The 20,380-nt window shown below is 37.2% G+C and overlaps 1 protein-coding gene across 1 annotated transcript in view; it reads left to right on the top strand.

The window, feature by feature from the left end:
* Nucleotides 1-18,489, top strand: part of ACER3 (alkaline ceramidase 3) — a 51,299-nt gene extending 32,810 nt beyond the window's left edge. The window contains exons 5-11 of the mRNA XM_054269972.1: nucleotides 100-181; nucleotides 1,308-1,343; nucleotides 9,314-9,372; nucleotides 12,746-12,847; nucleotides 15,250-15,354; nucleotides 16,876-16,921; nucleotides 17,447-18,489. Coding sequence (XP_054125947.1) covers nucleotides 100-181; nucleotides 1,308-1,343; nucleotides 9,314-9,372; nucleotides 12,746-12,847; nucleotides 15,250-15,354; nucleotides 16,876-16,921; nucleotides 17,447-17,500 — 484 coding nt within the window. The 3' untranslated portion in view covers nucleotides 17,501-18,489. The remainder of the gene's footprint in view (nucleotides 1-99; nucleotides 182-1,307; nucleotides 1,344-9,313; nucleotides 9,373-12,745; nucleotides 12,848-15,249; nucleotides 15,355-16,875; nucleotides 16,922-17,446) is intronic.
* Nucleotides 18,490-20,380: the final 1,891 nt, after the last annotated feature.

Here is a 20,380-nt window from a genome sequence, read left to right as displayed (position 1 = left end):
TCAATTTTCTCACAAAAATTCTAATATTATACCTTGGAAATTGCATCCATTATATGGTAAGTGATGAATGTTGTCTCTCTCCTTTATCCTCTCTTCCAGGTATGAATGTTTCAAGTACAAGAATACAGTCAATTATGCGCTGCTTTTCTTGTTAATAACATACAGCGTCGTAGTCAGCATAGTAAGTAACTTTTTCTAATATGGTGTTTTCATCCTTAGGTTGGCATTTTTTCTGGCAGGGGAGAAATGTTATAGAGGCAATACTAAATCTCTGTCACTTCCAGTCAAGAATGACAAATTATTCTTTTGTTGAGAAAATTATGTTGCTGGCCAGAGAAACCCAAAACCTTTCTATCTAAACCACTGTATAGAATAAATAAGGAAGAAAAGCAATAATCCAGTTGCTAGAACAGGAATGTGAGAAAAATAGTTGCCAGTGACTTGATATGAGACTTTGGATAAGCTATGTTCCTGCTTCTCTCACTTTAATTCATCTGTAGAAATAAGAATCATTCTGTTTGCCTGCAAAAAAGTGAACTTTTATATCCAGTTCAGGATGCAGACTGGTGTTCTGAAATAGGCAGAATAAGAGAAGAACTTAGCTGTTAGTTAAAATGCTTCTAATTTTTTTTGTGTCACAGCTAACTTGACTCCCTTTGTCAGTGGAATGTTCTTCCTGTATGAATAAATTCAGTTTCATGTTGACTGTCAACCACAGATGGAATTTTCTATGTAATTTTTATTGATAAACATTTTTTTTAATTAAAGTATTATTATAAGTCATCTTTAGCTGCCAAAATACTTGCCTCTTCTGTTTCTCCTGAAATTTTTTACACTTGTGGCACATTATGCCCAAGGTCTAGTGCCCTTCCCTCTTCAAGAACATAAATTAAATTAATTTATTACAAATAGGAAGAACTACAAGCTTTTTGTAAAATTAATTGAAACACTAAATTATTGTCAAAAACAAAAGCAAATTAGAGTTGAGTATGTTTTCTTCTTGCAGTGCATATCAAGAACATCTGGTAACTTCAGCATCTTAATTGGTTTTGGATGTAGTCAACTCTATTAAATTAGAAGCTTTATGTTAGTTGTTAATATTGGTATTTGTGCTTCTTAGTTTAAAATAATTCCACAGTTAAAACCTCAGGTTCTGCCGGAGGAAATTTCAAATATTTGATCAACTTTATTGGTGCATGGACAGGCACTCATGGCTTGATTCTAACAGGAGACACCTGGGCAATATTTAGATGAACAATATTATGATGGTTCTGTTGCAAATTATTTCTCTTTTTGGATCTTTCCAGGTTTACCTAGATTTGAAAGAGCCTGTATTCCATCAGGTAAATCTTGTTCTGTTGGAGCAGCTAATTTTGGTTTTCAACTTTGATATTTTAGTGGAATATGCTGTGGTATTTTACAGCTGGAAGAAAGATGGAAGGGAAGCACAATTTGCTGTTTGCTTTTTCTTTAAGCAGTATTGCTGCCTGTCATGTCACCATCCTCTTACTTAGTGACCTGAAAAACTTGAATGCTTCAATGTGTGTTGTGTTTTAGCTTGTGACCTAATATTTCCCATGGTTTTCATCAGTGGCAAGTGTAATGAGGTGACCCTAAGGTGTGTGAGAGAGGAACATCTAAATGAGTCTTTCTGCTGTTTTCCATTAGCAGCTGCTTTGAAACTATGACCTTACATCATTAGATGTCTTGATTGACTTAGCACCACGTTCTCTCAGCTTTAGCACATTAGTTTACTGGGTTTTTTAACTACTCAGTTTTACTTTGTGGAAATTCAAGGTTAGCTTAGGCAGAGAATGCCTTCTAGGGTTATGTAGCAGACTGCTTTGTACAGCCTTAATGGAACATTTGATACAGGCTCCTTTTGTAGCAGCCCAGGAGTATTAAAATGCATCCCCTGCCTGTGGGGATAGGACTTGCATCGCTTACTTCTTCACAGGAGGTTAGAAATTATGCTCATTTCTGTATGCCATGGGTAGTTTTCCCTCATTTATAATTTTTTGATTAGGGATAACAGCTGAAAAATTGCCAAGCAAAAAGCACAGAGCTTTTTGCAGGACAGAGCTTTAAAACCTTAATTTTTGAAATTGGTAGTGCCACTGCTTGTCAAAATGTGCCTGCTGCATCAGCAGTTGTAAAAATGATAACTGGCTCCTGTTGGTGGATTAGTGAAGTGCTGATCAAGAGAATAAATCTTCAGCTGCTCCAAATAATCTCCCCTAGAAACATGAATTGTTACCCTACCTGTAGATAAAACAGAAGATTGCAGTGCGGGGTTTTTTGGATGGTATTAATTAAATCCTTTTTTTTTTCCCCCTATTTACATTTCCAGCAGAAAGATACTGGCTGGGATGAAGGTGACAATTACTCATGCTTTTACTGAGCTGGTCATAACCAGTTTTGAATGAAGTGACTTAGAGTAGTTTTGTTAACAACAGTAGCAAAATTTACTATTCAGAATGAACTTTTATCTCTTTAATCAATCATTTGCCCAAGGTGCATTTATTGGAATAAATACATCACAGCTTCACTATAGTCCAGTTTGATGCATTGACATAGGTGTTGCCCCATGTCACAAAAACTAAAACAACAGATATTAAACTTTTTGGGAAAGGGGGCAATAGAGAAAGTTTAAACTGTTGTCCCAGACCTTTAATTTTCTGCATCTGGTTTCTCTTGGGTTCGGAATATGAATTCCCTGTTATAATTTATACATGAGGAATCAGCGTAGAAAATATTTAGATCCCATAAAATTGTTGGACTTTTTACAACAATTCTTTGCAAATTGATTTTTATGGAGAACATAAAGTTATGGCCAAATTCCAAATATTCAAGTACTCTACCTATTTTTTCACAGTCTTTGCCAAATATGTAGTAAATCCTGAGGAAATAATTTCCCTCACTGCACAGCTAAACAGGGTTATGTTCTTAATACTTGTACATTATTTTAGAGTGCATTAAAAAGAAAAAGTGAAATAATTTCTGTAAGCATTTTCAAACTGCTTTTCAAGTCACTTAGACTTGAAGTAAAATTAAATATGCTCATGCAATCAGTTTAACTCACAATTTTTCTTACTGGGTTAGAAAGTAGCATCAGGGGATAAAGCAGCATTTGGCTCCTCTAGGTGTTTGTCTGTGATCTTTTTGAGTTGTCAGCCTTGCAAAAAAAGGAAGAACTACAAGGATAACTTTTTATTGTTCATTGTTTCAGTATGGATTATGGTTTTGGTTTGGTTTTTTTTTCCCTCTGGAAGGAGGCCAGTAAGAATGGAAAAAAGGATCCTATTATATTTAGCAACCAGGATCCGAGCCTTATTTTTCCCCAAATTACTTTCTACTTGTCTTTCCAATTTAGGCTCATAAATTGCCAGCTGCCAGCAGGGCACAAAGGTGATTTCAGTTTGTTATCCATGGCACAGTAGCAATAGAGACCAACTACTTTTTCTGCATCCACATATTAAGGGAGATCTTTAAGGGTTTTTGTGCTTCAGCTGTAGGAGGAATGAGATGTGTGTTTTGGGTAGGTGGAGGCAGCACATCATTAGAAGGAAAAAACCAATTCCTGTTTGACAACTGATCTAGTATTTTTGCCACCTCATCAATTAAATGAAATATATTAATGGCCTTTACAGGCATATATTGTCTTGCTTATGTTCAAATCTCTCAGGCTAGAGCACTGTTAGTCCTAATTTTCAAGGTGCTAAACAACCCTACGTCCCAGCTGCCTGGTTGTTTTTAAGCCAGTATCATTGTCACAGTAAACAGCTGTGCCTCTCCCCTCTTTTCCATCTGGCACACAAATTTATTTTCTGGTCTGAATTTGATTATGGAACTCAACAGGTTGAAACTCTCCTCGGAATTAATTTTAAATCAGATTAGTTCTTCATCCCTGTTTACTACATGTATACAAGGAAAGGGGAAGAATGGCTGCTAGTGTGAAGTGATCCACAGACATATAGACACAGCCCTGGAAGCAGAAGTAGTTACTCTGGAAGTTAAACCTTCAACTCAAGTCTTACAAGTAGCCTCCTCCTAATATGATGAGGCCTAGGAAGCTGTCACATACAAAGCAATGTGTTCCATCCTGATTTGTCTGCTTGCTGCATGCCATATCTGATCACTTGGAGTGATCAGAAACCTCATTCAGCTAGTGGGACAAGTTATGAGAATAGGGAGATAGTTCTAAAAACCTGTTTTATTTGTGTAGTCATCTGATGGGCAAATTTTTTTTTAGGGCAAATTTTAGCAAACAAAGTTTAGGGCAAATTTTAGCAAACAAATAATTAAAAGGTTAATGGAAAATTAGATTAAATAGCTGTTTCTTCTACATTAGGAAATGTGATGTAAAAAAATAGGCATTCTAGAATGTTCTTGTGGGGTCCCATGTGAAACAAAGCCAGCTGGAGGAACAGATGAGTAGGAGAGTTGCAAATAGGGTAAGGTAGTGACTAGTGAAAAATTAGTAAAGGAGATTATGAAAAAGCCTGAATTTTCTTGGAATCAGTAGTGGGACTGATTTGTTTTGTTGGTTTCTTTTTTAACAACCTCTAGCAGGAAAAAGAAGAGTGTACTGCTGGTATTTGTGATGATACTAAGTTCAGAGTTATCACTGAGTACTGGGGGAAATGAAGAGAGAACTGGGATACCTGGAGGATGAGGACGAGGACTGATTCAAAATGGAAGAGATGCACTGATGGACAAATACAAACTATTCTTGTTCTAAACTGTTCACAGATCGCCAAAGGAGGGGAGGGAGTGCCTGGATGTGTTCACTGTTTACAGCATAACAATATGACCAGGGATTTTTTTTTAACTTTTGATAGAAGTAAAATGCAAGTATTGGATTTACTTCTTCAGGTGACTTTGAGTAAGAGGAAGAAAGTAAGCATGGCAGGAAAAGGCATTTCATTTGCCTTAATAAAAAAATTAATAGATTTTTTTTTTCTCTGGGGGTATTTTAAATATACAAGGGCAAAGTACAAGATAAAATCAAGATGAAACATGTAGAAGTATGGAAGTATGTAAGGGAGCCTGAAACTGCATGAAGATTATATTATGTCCAGGCACAACCTGTTCAGAATTGCAGGATTCACCATTTTGGGGAATCTATGTGGACCCACTGGATGTCTTACGGCTCTCCAGAGTCCCTCCTGCTGCTAAGGCAATAGTTAATTGTAGGCTTGTGGCTGATACATTGTGCCTTTTGGTGGAATGTGTTCTTACTTTCTGTACATTCACATTCCCCAGTATTCTGTTCAAAATGACCTTTTCAGGTGTGTCTTCACCACAGAGCTTTTTCTCATCTGTCATTTTCCTGCGGATGAGCATGTATGAAACTAACTTGAGTGACATTTCACTCTTACACAGTTCATTGGGGGATGTCTTCCCAAGCGAGTACAGCTTTCATTCTCGCTGGTGCTTCTACCTGCACAGTATCTTAGGCAATGAGGAAGGATATTCTGACTCTCCTGAGGCTCAGCTCTACAAGTCCTTGGAGGGGAAGCTTGACTTTCTGTGGCAGACAGTGTCCCAGAAGCTCTACAGCAGCAGTGACTTGTGTGTCATTTTGCTATCACATGCATGCATCTAAACAGGACCAACCCCAGTGAATCTGAGTTAGTTCATTCAGGAGCTGTCAAGGCAGCCTGTGGTGCTACACAGCTGTAACTGTGCCGAGTTACTTGGTGTTTCACAGTCATCTTGGGGTTGTCCTTCCTTTTTCTCTCAACTCAGATTTCTTCTCCAGAAATCCAAACCCATGTAGAGCTCAGTTTTCTTTGTTGCAAATTGCAAATATAGCTTCCACATTCAAGTATTGAACTATCTTTTGATAGCTGGTTGGAGTATTAGATAAGCTGGTTGCCAAGAACCAAAATCTCTCAGTATAGTGCCCAATGTGAATACTAATATTTGAGGCTGATAAATTGACTTTATTAACCAAAGATAGGTAGAAAGCCAGGAGCAGAGGAAACAGAGAAGTGAAAATAGCAGCTTATTGCTGCTTTCTGTACTGGAAGGGTAGATGAAGAACCAGTTTTGTATGCTCTCCCTCTCAACCTTGCCTCTAACTTACATAACTGAATTTATGTATGATTTGCTTAATTGCCTCCACATTAAAAATGCTTCCAGACATTGAGCCCTGAAGTGCTTACTTCCCATTTGTGAATTAGGAAGTTATTCATATTTCGCCTTCTTATGAGATAATCCACTGTGTCTTCATCAGACTTTGGGTTTTTCCCTCAATTGTAAAGATACCTTCAAAGCTGAAATATGCAGAGCTTTATTTGCATCTGAAACAGCAAAGAGGGAACTGTCTAATGGTAACAGAAGATTGAGATTTTGATCTTTCTTTTTGTTTCAATTGCAGTAAAATTATGTTCTTTGGCTTACAGTTTAATGGCAGTGTGAGACAAAATAGCAGAAAACTTGCTTGCGTTGTCATCTGTCATTTAAATGATGTCTTAGTTAAAGACAAGAAAGACAAAAGAAGTTAAAGGAATGGAAAAATTTGAGCTAACTTGAATAAGGCAGATTTTTCTTTTTTTATATAATATTGTACTTTGTCCTTCTCTGGATGGATGGGTAATACCTAAAAAAGTTTTACCATGATAAAAGTAGTAAAGCCATGGATGGTAAAAGAGATGAAGTAAGCACTGCTGCCTGACATCTGAACTAAGCTGTGCAGTTTGATGTGTGGCCCTCTGAAGAAACAGCTGGGGGAGGTGAGCAGCTGCAGTCTCTGTATATCACAGCAGCACCTCCTGGGTGCTCACCTTCAGCGAGGAGGATTGGAGCATGCAGAGCAGAACCGTTTGTTGTTCCAGTCTTTCACAGGCTTTTAAGCACAAATGCGTTTTACTGCTAACAACCTGTTTGGGTGGGGAAGCGGAAAAGGCAAGAAATTGAAGTGTCAGCGATGGGCATATTTTTTTTCAGCCACTGCAAGGTTCTCTTTCTTTTTTTTTGTCCCCCTTCCTTCCTCCATTAATACTGTCCTCTTCTGCAAGCCATTAACTCACTAGGAAATATCAAGCCAGAAACTCTGCAAAGAAAGCTTTTCTTAGCTTTTGCTCTTTCCTGCTTTTAGCAACTGCTGAAAAAGGTAACATTTTACCTGGGCTTTGGGCTACCTATAAGATCTGTTTCTCTAGGCAGAGTCTGACACTATTGAACTCCCTGTACAAAGAATTCAAAAGCAATTTGGGTACAAGCATAAGGGTGGTCACAACCCCTAATGTGTATGACAGAAATTGCTCTTAATGGATAGGTTTTTCCCATATCTGTACTGCAAAGGAGTGCTTTAGTGATGGAAATTTTAAGAAGGAGAAAATCAGCAAATCAAACTGTAATTTGGATCCTGGAGGAGCCTCCCTATGAGTATCTTCCTGTCTGTGTACCATCCCTCTCTTAGAATAAATTGCTGGATTTGATTAGAAAAAATGAAAAGGGCTGTTTTAAATGAGGCTGATAATATATTTGTGTGGTGGGATCTTTTTAGGTAAAATGTTAGTAATGAAGAATTGTACCAGCAGGCAGCACCTAGCACACCTGAGCACTCTCCTTCCTACCCTTAGCTTGGGACTGATAAGCACTTGATACTCAGGCTGTGTCTAGCAGGTTGTGTTGGTTTTCTTTTTTTCCTGGTTTACGTGCTGTACTTCAACAAGGGGACTGGAATTAACTAACAGCTCTGTATAAATTACAAGCCAGAACCAATTAGCCTTTCAAATAGTTTTGCTTTGTTTAGCTCTACAGAGCAGAACACACAGTAGTAGTAGTTTATTTACTGAAGTTCTTTAATCTTGTTCTGAATGCAAATGAAGAGCTGCTGTGCTGACTGACTTTGAATAGTCAGTACTGGGCTTATTTTACCTGTTGTCAAACATAAGGGCTCTGTTGTCTGTCTTGTTCTGTATACGTGCACTGATAATACAGTGCACTACTAACCTTGTCCTTAAATCTAAAAAGAGTTTGCAGATTTGCCTTTATGGACTTTTGGAGGAAAGGTTTCACTTTGCATTATTACAGTAACCTGTTTTATGTGAGGTGACTAGACATGCTTACAGGATAGTAGGATCTGAATGCCCCAGTTAGAGCAGAGTGAGAGGCAGTCCCTGTCTCAAAGACAGTGGAAAAGAAGAAGGGATATGAGGAGGTCACTAGAACATGGTAAGGACACTGATTTGTATGCACACTTTTTCTGTGAGGTTTAGTGGCCCTTAAAAAAAGACAGCAAACGTTTATAACTTTCCTATTTCATGTTAAACAAAGGCAGAATTAGATAGTAGCTAACTAGAAGCAAGATGAGAAATTTAAGTCAGTGAACAAGGAAGAAAAAAATACTGGGAGGCCTGTGGGCCACTGGAGAGAGGCAAAAAGAGCAAAGCACAGCTGCTTGGAACAAATTGCCTTTTGGCTGAAGGAAACCAGTGTTCAGAATAAAAGATAAAGAAAGTAATTGAATGTCACCAGTGTCTAAAAATCTTCTCTGCTGCAGTGACTTCTGCATCACTCTCAGGCATGACTGGCTAAATTTTTTTCTCTTCTTTAATCTTTATGTCTTTGAGATGCTGTTACATGGATTTTAAGTTTGTGAATAAAAGAGAGTGATTTAAAGATCACGAGGGAAAAAAAAAAATTACTTTGACTTTTTATAAGTCAGGTGATTGTATTCAAATTCATCAAGCCTACAATGAGTCAGATTTTGCTCATGGATCTTTTCAGACTGTGCAGCCTTCCCACTATGTAATTATATTGAATCCAAACAATCTGCAATAATTGCTTGAAATGCTTCCTGGAAAGTTTTTCCCCATAGTGATGCTCAGTGTGGGAATAGCACATAGTCTATCCAGGTGTTTGCTTTCAGGAAAACATATTAATCAAGTATCAATGAAAGAAGTACAGCTTTCAAAAACAGCTTTAGCTGGTGCTTGCACAATCCTGGGCTAAAATGCACAGAGAAGAGATAATAGGGGTTGGTTACCGGTTTTGATTTCAGGATGCTTTCTGAGTGCCATCTAGTGTTTGCTTTCTAATTCAGAACAGTGGAACATTGGTTTTACACAACTGACTTTTCCTGTAATTGTATAAAGGACATGCTTTGTAATCACACTTTTATTTGAAACTTTAACAGAAGGCTTTCTAGAGATGAAGTTAGAAGGAATGCTATTTTCCTGAGATGTAAAAATAAAATAACAAACAAACAAACAGAGGCTTCAAAAGTTTTTACTCCTGGACTATTTTATAAGGTCTCTTGAACCCAACTGCTGAATTTTATCTCTTTTTTTATTTTCAGATCATGTATGGAACACTAGTATCCATCATAGTTCTAAGATCTGTTTATATAGTGTTATGGTAAGTAATCATTTAACTCAGCATTGTAAGTTACAACAAAGTATGTGCACCTTTTTTTTTTTTGTCAGCTTAGCATGAGAAATTGGCAATGGGAGAATTTATTTAACTAGGTACATAAAGTTAGCTCCTGGACTTCCCTGGGTTGAAAGGGTTTGGCTCATCACCTTGCACTTTTTTGAAGCCACTGTGATAACATTAAACTAAACTGAGATTTCTACACTTATGATCAGTGTTTACTGTCAGGTGTTCTGCTGATGGCTTCAGCTGTTAGACTGGGATTTAAACAGAAATGGAGTTTGTCTTCTTATTGCTGGATAGTGTGAAATCTGCTGCTAATGTCCAAACTCTAATGATAATACTGGGAGAGTGCTAAGACTAAGACTGCAGAGTGGAACCATCACTTAGTAATTTCCTTTCCTCTTCCCTGCTCAAGTATTTAAAAAATAATGACACATGATAGTTTTTCTCACAATTTTTATTGGATAAAATCAAGCATAATGCTGTGGTAATTGAAATTAAAACTGTAACAAACAAAAGGTATTAAAAGCGCTAGGAGATACTGAGAAGTATTAGAATCATTAGAGCACAGACTCTAAAAATGGTCTGTAAAAGGGAGGTAAATGGAAGGAAAATGGAATTTAATCAGTATTGAAGTAAACACATACCTTTAGCTCTCAGGGGCTTAGTTGGTTGCCCATTTCTGTCTATCTCCTGTGAATATTTGGTGTTCTCATGCATTTGCGGATTGCTTCTGAAAATTACTTATTTCTGTCATCATTCTAAATGTGCTTTTTGTTAAACTTTGTTTCAAGTTCCACCTGTGTCTGTTCAGGAACACAAGGAAGAATTTAACAAAATGTGAATTTGAAGTATTATAGAATCCTCAAATATTTTGAGTTGGAAGAGGCCCACAAGAATTGAGTACATTCATTGAATCACCTTCCAATTGCCATTTCAGTTCATGTGGTTTGGCTTTCCCCAAGAAATTCCCACAGACCAAGTGCAAATGTTCACAGACTTTTGTATTAAGCAAGAAGAACTTAAAACTGGTAGTGTGTTGCAGCTTCAGAAGCAATCATCAATTTAAAGGCACTTTTTAAATCTATGGACTGGAAATTTTAATCCTCGCCTAGAGATCTTAAGTGACACTATGTTTATTCACCTCCAAGGGGAACTAAATTGAATCAAATTGAAGTCATTTTAATTTTGTCCTTATTCAAGGATTTAACACAGTTCTAGTCTTTTAGATTAAATTTCTTTCTGTCTGTGTAGACCAACTCTCGGGCCTTCTATTCTTCTACATCTGCAAATTCCACACAGTTATGCTTTCTCATTATTTCTGAAACATTTCATAGTCTTCTGCCTTTATCAATAACATCACCACCTTCCCTCTCAAAGTATAACTGATTGTTTTGCTCCCGCCAAGTCTGTGTCTGAAGTCCTGTCTACTTTTCACTTCAGTTCTAGGGGCTTGGAGTGTATATTCTTAATTAGCTTCATCACTTCATTGAATCAGCGCCCTACGAGGACTTATTTCCCTTGTTGGTTCCCTTGTTGGTTACTATGCAAACTGGGTAGAAAGTTGGGATGGGAAGAGAAGTAGGTTTAAACTACTTCTAAATTTTAACTAAACTACTACTAATTTTAAATTAGTTCTGCTAGAGAAGTTCTGCCAACCTGAAGGTACCATTTCTTTTCTCTAAAATTCATCCCCAAGCACACTTTTGGGTTTACTTTCTCTGCACGGCTAGAACATATTCCTATATTTCCATCAGTAGTGCTAGCACTTGGCAAAGCCTTTTTCAGCTTACATACTGACCCTGATTTCTGCTTGTTTCTTGTATCTTCACTTCCTATCACTCATATTTCTTAGTGTGGGTTTTGAAGTCACTCTGAGATTACAGTAAAAATTCCAAAGAACAGCATGTTATTCCTTCCAGGCTGCTACCTCATCCTATCCTCACCAGTTGTTCCCCTTCCTGCCTCTTCCCCCCACACTTTTCATCTCTTTCTTAGGTCTGTTTCCTCCCAAGATTACAACTGGGCAAATGTTGTTCTCTGTTCACAAAGCATGTTCCCTTGTAATAAGTGATGCCAGTTGATTCCTTCACAAAACACCACTGTTGATTCCTCAATAATTCCAGCTATAATTACCTAATTGCCAGCATGTCTGATATACTATTTAGGTCTCTGTTGTGTCATGGTCTTGCTTGTCTCTGGAGCTCTGAGGGGGTAATATTACAGTGTAGTCTTGGCCATGATCTGCATGGTGCTCCACACATTTATTAGACTAAACAAATAATAATTTTGCTAGTTTATATTGGCAGTCAATTTGTAAATATGTACAGCTTGTATCTGGTTAGAGCCTCCTGCACAAGGCAAGCTACCTGTTGTGTTTTGCACATTTTGGTTCTCAGTGCTCACAGCTCTGAAATGTGGTGTAAGACACACAGTGGAGGAAAAGGCAGCTCAAGAATGTGTTTTAACCCAGAATCTCAACTGTGCATTCATAATGCTTAAAAATAACTTGAACAGTATTTCATGGCAGCCTTTCAGGGTTGGATATGGTTTTGCTTTTGGACTTGTCCTATTAGTGGGAAAGGAGCCTTCCATGTTGGAAGTTTAGAATTTCATGGTCCAACCTGAATGTGGATAGGGAAAGTAAATTTATTAATGATGCACTTTCTTGCATCTGATTCTTCAGTGTGTTTTCCATATCTTGAAGAAAATTTTTTTTCTGCTGAAATTAAATTGACATTTTTCTATTCCCTATGCTACTATTTTAGCAGCATTCAGCTAAAAGATGAACATAAAAGTACTGGGGTTTAATACCATTGATTTAGTTAGTTGTTGGTCATGGTGGTCTACATGGAAAAAAAAGAGGAATTTTGAAAGACCATATATATACAAATTCCCTAGTACAGAGATGTCATCTCTTGGCAGAGACCCTCTTCTTTTGGGAAAGGGAGTCCTACTTGGTAACAGAGATCTTTTTTTCTTTTTTTTTATTTAATGAAAGAATATACACAGGACTGAAGAATTAGTACCTTTTAGCCAACTTTAGTTTTCCCACTTTTTGGTTTCACTCAGAGAGTGCAGTATTTTTGAAAACATTTATAATTACAGAAGTAAAAGTAAAAGAACAGCCTCAGAGAATATGAGATCAGGAGAGAGAAGAAGTAAAATACAATATTTAAACAGAAGAAATTTGAAGTTGGAATTTTTTTTCTTTTGAGGGAAAACCAAATTGATAAAGAATTTATTTACATATAACAGCATTTCTCTATTTACACATATTTAGTGTAGTAAATATTAATATATTTCTGTATCTTTAACCATTCTGAACTAAACTTTGCATTATTTCTCTCTCTAGGGTATACCCATGGCTTAGAGGTTTAGGATATACATCTTTAACTGTGTTTTTAATGGGATTTTTTCTCTGGAATGTGGACAACATTTTCTGTGATAAATTGAGGTGAGTTTTTTCACTTTTCTGGATAGCTCTTAATAGCCTTTAAGTACAAAGATTGGATTATTTCTGAGGTGCATATTCAAGTCCATCTCATTGTATGTATGGCATGCTGCCTACAGAACATCCATGAGATTTTATGCAGATTGCTCATGACTAGAGTCAGCACTCAACAGGGGTTTTTAAATTTTTTTAACCATTTATAGGTTTTTTTGTTTTTAATTTCTCTTTAACTTCAAATTAAACTGAGAGAAATAATGTCACTGAAGTAATTTTGAGAGTCTGTGGATGATTAAAGCCTCTTATTCAGAGTTGATTTCATCTGAATGGGTTTTTATCCTGCTCATTTTGGTTTTCTTTTCTGCTCTTCCATTTCCTATGAAAATGTCAAAGCCGGTAGTTCTGCATGTTAAAGAAGACATGCAGAACTACTTCTGCTACTACTGTTCAAGAAATAGCTATTTCAATATCCATGTTACCAATAAACAACACTTAGTTGCAATTCATGTATTGTTCAGCAAGCTGGAGGAGATGGAAAGGTTAATCCCAGCATCCAGAAAAATACATTTTTGACAATTTGAAACACTGTTATGCCATGGAATCTGTGTTGTACAGAATTGTGCTAGTAGGCTGGTTTGTAAGAGCCAAATAACAGTGTGGTGTAAAGAAGTCTAAAGTTTTCCATCCCTTCTGGCTTTTCAATCCCTGTGCTGGGTTAAGCCAACTGAAAGTTAATTCCAACAGAGTATTCTTGAAACTTTTTAAAAATTAAAATAATACATGATCCTCATCCCTAGGAGCACTTGATACAGATGGGATAGAGTAGTTATTTGGCAGCACAAACAACTGTGCTGGATTTGGCCCAATAATTTGGCATCGGTTTACAGTTACTTTGCAAATATTGGCATGAGGGTTGATTTTTGCAGCTGCCTCACGTCACCGGTGAGATCACAACCCCCAATTCACCAAACCTGCTGAGCTGCTGTGGGCCCATGGAGGTTTTGAACTGGTTCCTAGGCCCAAAAATGACACCAGCTGCTGAGGCACTTTCTTCCTTCCTTGTTTCGTAAGGGGAAAAAATGTTAGCATCTTTCCTGTAATACTTGTGTGGTTATAGTGATAGAAAAAAAAATATGCTTGTTTACTAGCTTTAGTCAGACATCTGCAGAGCCTTGAATTTCTCCAGGAGGTATTATACTCTGAACCTTTGGAGAAAATACATTTAAATCCCTTGAAATTCTTTATTCTCTGGATGTCTAGCTTGTGAATCATCCACCTACCTGCTCTGTTTGGTTTTAAAGTTCAAAACTGGGTTTTGATTCAGGGTTTTTTGTTCCATATTTTAGTAAATCTGCAGCTTATTAAAAAAAAATCAAAATAGCAAAAAGTCTGTAGCACTCAGTTTCTCTGGTTGGAACCACGCATTTCTGAATTTGAGCTTTGAAATTTCCTGCCATCCAAAGGCTCAAAGGATGTGCTAGGCTGCATGTTCCACTGTGTCATTACTGGGCTGACTCAATTGGAGTTTTGTGCTAGTAATTGTGACTGAGCAGTTTTGGACCAAGCACTGTAATATCAAGTAGTAAGGATGTATTCCAGGAGCTGCAGATTTTTCTTGCTTAACACATGCAATCGTTGTTTTCCACTTTTTACTTTGACAAGTGAAATTAAAGTGGAAAAAAAGACCAGCAGATGCAAACAGTTTCTCCACCATCAACCAAAATAGGTATTATCTGCAGAAGCCTAATGAGCAGGAGAAATAAGAGCAATGTAGTTCCTTCTCTTTATTTCTTTATCTCCATCCCTTAGCCCCTTCTCGAGTCGCTCACACCCCATAACTACAAAATACAAAGCATGTTGGTGGAGTATCTCAGACCCTCTCCTTTAATTCCTTGCTCACTAAACACCCATTTTGTCCCTGTTTTAAGAGTCCAACAGATAAAGGCAAGTTGAGCTTCCATGTACCTGCAGAATAGGTGGTGTGATTGCCCAATTTAAAGTGATGATGTCTGATAAATCTAATTTCTTCTCTTGGACCTTAAACTTAACATTTCATCCTATTAGGTTTTGTGGAGGAGAATGGTAGGATTCATTTGGGACTGTGGGATGCCATAAATATATTCCCTGAAATTTGAGTCCAGAAGTAATTGGTCACTCATCATATGAGGAAATGTCTGTTTTCTTTAAATGTATAAGAAAGTCAGTTCACTGCTATTTCTGTGTACTGGCAGTGTAAACTATAACTGCTGCTCCTCACCTGCTGAAAGCCTGACTCCATAAAGCCTCATCTATCCAGCACATGCCTAAGATATGGAAACAATAATCTGTGATCTGATAATCCAACATTGTGATTTGAGATTGCTTAACTGGGAAAAACTATTCCATTGCATGGTATTCCTTTCTTTCAGAGCATTACGAGAGAAGATGCCTCCTGTGGTGGGAGCTGTGACACAGTTTCATGCATGGTGGCATATTCTCACAGGCCTGGGCTCTTACCTTCATATCCTTCTAAGGTAGGAAATGTTTTCTAAACTGGAAGTTCACAGAGATCTTACAAGTTTTCTCAGCTTCAGATGGACTTCAGAATGTTGTACCATCCAGAAGAGCAGGAAAATGACTTATTAAACTGGTGTACTGTTTTCTTTCCTCTTTGTAACTGATCTAAAAACTCTCTTAAAACTAATCTATATTTTTCAAAATGTAATCACTAGTCTTTAAATAGTCATGATTCTTCAAGAAAATTTAGTTCAGAAATGGGAAGCCTGTGGCAGTTAAACCAAAACTATTTGACAGTATATTAATTTCAGAATATAAGCCATTAATACTTGTCTGTTCTTGAGCAGCAATTCTGAAGTACTTAAACATGTTTAAATTTAGGAGCTTAACAAATCTTTTGATAGGCGCTGTCACTCCTGAAAACCAACAGGCATCCTGCTGTAGTGCAGAAGGTGATGGCTGAAGTAGTTTTAGAGGAGCTGTTCTCAAAAGGGCTTAAACAAGAATGTAAGTTAGCAAGTCTGGAGGCTGCAGATTTTTCTCATTTTTGCTCTATACCACCATCTAGTGGAACCAGGGGCAAGAATAGAATGTAAACTGAAATGTGAAGAATTTCTGCTCTTTGTTCATCATCTAATTAAATAAAATTTTACCACTTAACAATAACAAAAAGAATGTCTGTTATATGTTTACATATGTAGTATGAGAACATGTTTACAACATGTAGTTGAGAACTTGATTATATATCAATTTTTCTACATCTAACATAGCATTCACCTTTTTTGTCAGATGTTGAAATACCTAATAAAAGGAAAATGCAAGGAAAATAAGTACAGTTCCATTAGATTACCTGATAGCTCATTGTTACATTTATGTGTATATATATGCAAACATATTTGCCTACATATATGTAAATGTGTATATACATAGAAATATGTCAAAGTATATGGAAAACAGTTGCTCCATTTTAGTTTACAGGTTGTCTGCTACTCAAAAGAGCTTGAGGTAATATTTTAAATAAAATTCCTTGCAGGAGTGAAGCATAGGCAAGGTTTTTCCAACATACCACAAAGTGGCATTGTCTTTTAAAAAAATGTGAGGTCATTCACTGGAAAAGATTGACTGAGAGGAGAAAGCATCTAAGAATAAGATGTAGAATCAAGCTATGCTGCTTTTTTCCCCCTTTAACATCTGCTGTATTTTGTGGTACACTGATTTAGTTTCATCCTTCTAAAATGACAGACTCCAGTCCCTGGGGGTTTCTTTGTTGTTTGGTTTTTTTTTTTTACCTCTCAGGGTTTCTTTCTTTCTCCCCACATAGGTGATAGGGTAAATTATTTTGCTGATTAGTCTGCTACAGGGCGATTTACTAGAGGTTAACATCTCCTGAATTGACTAAATCTAGGCAGAATGGGTAGCTCTGCAATCACAGAAACAATTCTTTTATAGTTGGAAAATAAAACTGGGATCAGGACATCCTTATTTTATATGCTGTCTTATGCTTGAAATTTTAAGCATGCTTTTTTCCTTCTCCTCAGTTTATATACAAGGACACTTTTCCTGAAACACAGGCCAAAGGTGAAGGTAAGCAAGCTGTATTTTGTATTTATTAGTGTACATTTGGATATCTTGTGCTTTGAACTGTTGGTGGAGCTCAATAATTATGCCTGTTAGGGTACTGTCTTTGACTTCTGCTTACATCCCAAGAAATGCAGTTGAAATTTTCCTAGAATCACAGAATGGTTTGGGGTGGAAGGGACCTCAATGATTATCTAGTTTCAGCCCCCCTGCCATGGGAAGGAACACTTTGCACTAGACCAGGTTACTAGAGCCTGGTTACTACAGAGCCCTTAGGGTACTGCAACCTGGCCTTGAACATTTCCAGGGGTGGAACATCCATGGCTTCTATGGGCAGCCCATGCCAGTATTTCACCACCCTCAAAGTAAAGAATTTCTTCTTAATATCCAATCTGAACTTACTCTTTTTCATTTTAAAGCCATTCCCCTTTCATCCTATCATTAGATTATGTTTAATAGTGTTTGGTTTCAGTTCCAAGAAACATAATGTTCCAAGGAATCTTTCCCCTATTCCTGTTTTTCTTTTGACAGTTTGTTTTTGGAATATGGCCTGTTCTTCTTGTGGAGCCACCCAAGAACCTCTGACTGAGCCCTGGGCAGCCGCACGCGATCACCTGGCCTGGCTGAATAAAGCATTTCAACAGTTGCTGTGGCTGAAGTGTCAAATTCTGGATCAATCCAAGTACCATTGCTATTAAAGGACTTCTCTGTGCTGCAAGGCCAGTCGGCTGGAACAGAGCAAGGAGCTGGCACACTAGGGAAATAGCACTTAGTGCAGCTTTATTCTAAGTTGTTAAAACAAAGATTAAGACACAAGGGTTTTATGTATATATTGTACAGCTGATGATATTGCGGTAATATTTCGTGCTGGTCACAGAAAACTAACCATTTTTGAAGTGGATTGCATACGTTTTTTCATTCAGTTTTTGTTCTTTCTGTGGTCTAAACTAATATTAGTAACTGAATGACAAAAATGACAAAACTAGGCCATTGATGGCCAAGTTAAGCGTCTGTGTGGCCTATAGTGAACTGAATGCTTAACCCAAACTACTTTAACCTTGCACTTTTATACAATTAATGAAGTATGTAATGGTTGATTTAGGCCTTTATTCTACCTTGCTTTTCCACAGCCCCCTTTGCAATTTACATTTTAAGCAAAATGGTTGGGATACCTGCGCTATTTAGTTCATTTTCTACCAAACTTGTTTTCTCTTTAGTCCAACTGAGAGGTTCATCATGGAGGATGTTCCAAAGTGTGACCAGCGGAAGATACTGAAATGGTGAAGCTTTATAGGTGTTCCTGTTTGCATCTGGGAGCTCAGTTCCTAATTTTTTGACCAGTGATTCATTGCAAACATGTGGAGTGACTGTAGAAACATAAGAAACACTCTTTTTTAATTTTTTGTAATGGTTATTTACATACCTAACTTTTCTATCCCTTTCTTCAACTTCCCATTTCCCATTCATACTACAGATTGACAAACACCTTAGATGTGCTCTAGTTCAGCCTTGAATTCATCATCTTCTTACTTTACAAGTCTTAAATATTGGTGGGACTTTCAGAAGCATCTTATTCAGAAACTTTGAAGGAGGAGTAAAGGACAAGACTGAGGCTGAGGATATCCCCAAATACAAGGGGCAGTGCTTTGCTTGCTTTTAATCTGTCACATTCTTAGTCTGTGAGAAAGCTGACCACCTTTTGAAACCAGACTTAGGGGATTAATGAGGGGGACAAATCCTGTTTTCTGCAATTTTTATCTACCCAGCTGATGAAAGTAAGTAAATTTAAAGAAAACATTAAACTAACACAGTTTTTCAAAATATACCTCATATGAAGGCTGTGATTTTGATGCTCTTAATTTTGGGGCAACAGAGTCTATCTCTGTGCCTACTTGCCGCCATTCTATGCAATTTTTGTCTGCTTTGGATGCTCTGACGGATTTGTCCTTCTTGCCATGAAGAAAAAAAGGGAAACACTCAGACTGATCCAAAATGCCATTTTGTATTGATTTACAATGTGCTCACAGCAGCAAAGCATGGTAATATAGCTGTAAAGCTGTTTCCCAGGTCTCAGAGTCTTGACTATTGAACAATCAGTGCTGGCTAAAATGGTCTCTTTTCTCTGTTTGCAGTTTCTCTGCATCTCTCACATCCATCAGTAACTCTTCTACTGATGTGAACCTCCAAATTAAAATGTGGCTTCTGTTATGTGACAACCCTGGACCCTTGAGATCAAATAACCCCAAACTGCATTGGAAAAAGATACTTAACCTTGAGTGAATTCAATGAGGTTTAAGCACATGCTGATAGCAGTGCATTTCAACCTGTGCACCCTATAAAGACACCTGAAGGGTAATTTTAGAATAGCTTTGATATCAGTAGGCTGCAGTTCCATAGACAAGGTCAGCATCTGTGCTGGGAAATTTGAGTGCTCTTCAGACTAAAAGAAGTTAGCAGAACTAGCACAGAGGTAGGAAAAAGCTGTTATGGATCAGGTGTCTTTAATTATCCAGAAGGTATATTTTTTATAAAGAGATTTGAGAACTGTTTCAAAAATGTAGCTTGAAAATAAGTGCCTGCCTGTTCACCTCCAGGCTTTCTCAAGCATTTTTCCACATACTGTATCCCATTTTCTCATTTAATATGTTTACATGTGTTCATAAGTTAGGGAAGGAGTCTCGTAAGAGAAGCAGTGCAGCAGCAAGACATATCAACAGTCACTTGTGACATCTGCTTGGTATGATACTATTTTTATGGAAATGGAATAAAGCCTTTATTTTAGTAGCCTTAGTTTTGTTACTGAAGGATCTGGGCACTCTGTTTAGTTAATTAATTGCAAGAACCAGAGTGTCTTGAAAAGCCACTTTCTTGTTGATCAGGCATCTCTGCAATGGTATGGTATATTTATATTTGTTGATTCTTCTACACATTTGCAACTAGGAAGTCTGTGATGGGAGTTCAGATCTTGTTGGATTGAATTGTCAGGATTTTAAAAAAATTGAAAAGTTCATGTTTTAATTTTATAGTGCTGTTAGTTTTTCATTTATGTATTGTTTTTTGTTGATTTTTTTTTCTTTTAAAAAATGCAAATTGGCTTTCTCCTGTATTCCAAATGAGCAAAAACATGCACACCTCTACCACCCTGCCAGCAGCCTTTTTTTCAGCAGGTTATATTGGACCCTGAGGAATGTAATTTATCTGTGTATCCTTCTTAGCATAAAAAATCATGGGTGCTTTGGTTTGACTGCCTTACTGATCTTGTGAGTGATATTGAAAATGACAAGCCAGTTTTAACGACATGTCATTGAAATTCAGACTGCCTTTTCTAGTGCCTGGAAAGACATACATTCTTACTCCTGTAGTGTGTTAAATGTCTGTTAATTGCTTTTTATTTATATCGCTTGTATGACAATGTTGATTTTTTTTCTACAGACCTTAGAGCAGTATATCACAAACTTTTCCTGC

The sequence above is a fragment of the Melozone crissalis genome, unplaced genomic scaffold (assembly GCF_028551555.1).
Source record: "Melozone crissalis strain CALT ecotype California unplaced genomic scaffold, PUWL_Pcris_2 ptg000008l_1, whole genome shotgun sequence".
NCBI classification, from domain to species: domain Eukaryota; kingdom Metazoa; phylum Chordata; class Aves; order Passeriformes; family Passerellidae; genus Melozone; species Melozone crissalis.
This window is presented reverse-complemented; position numbering and strand designations above follow the sequence as displayed.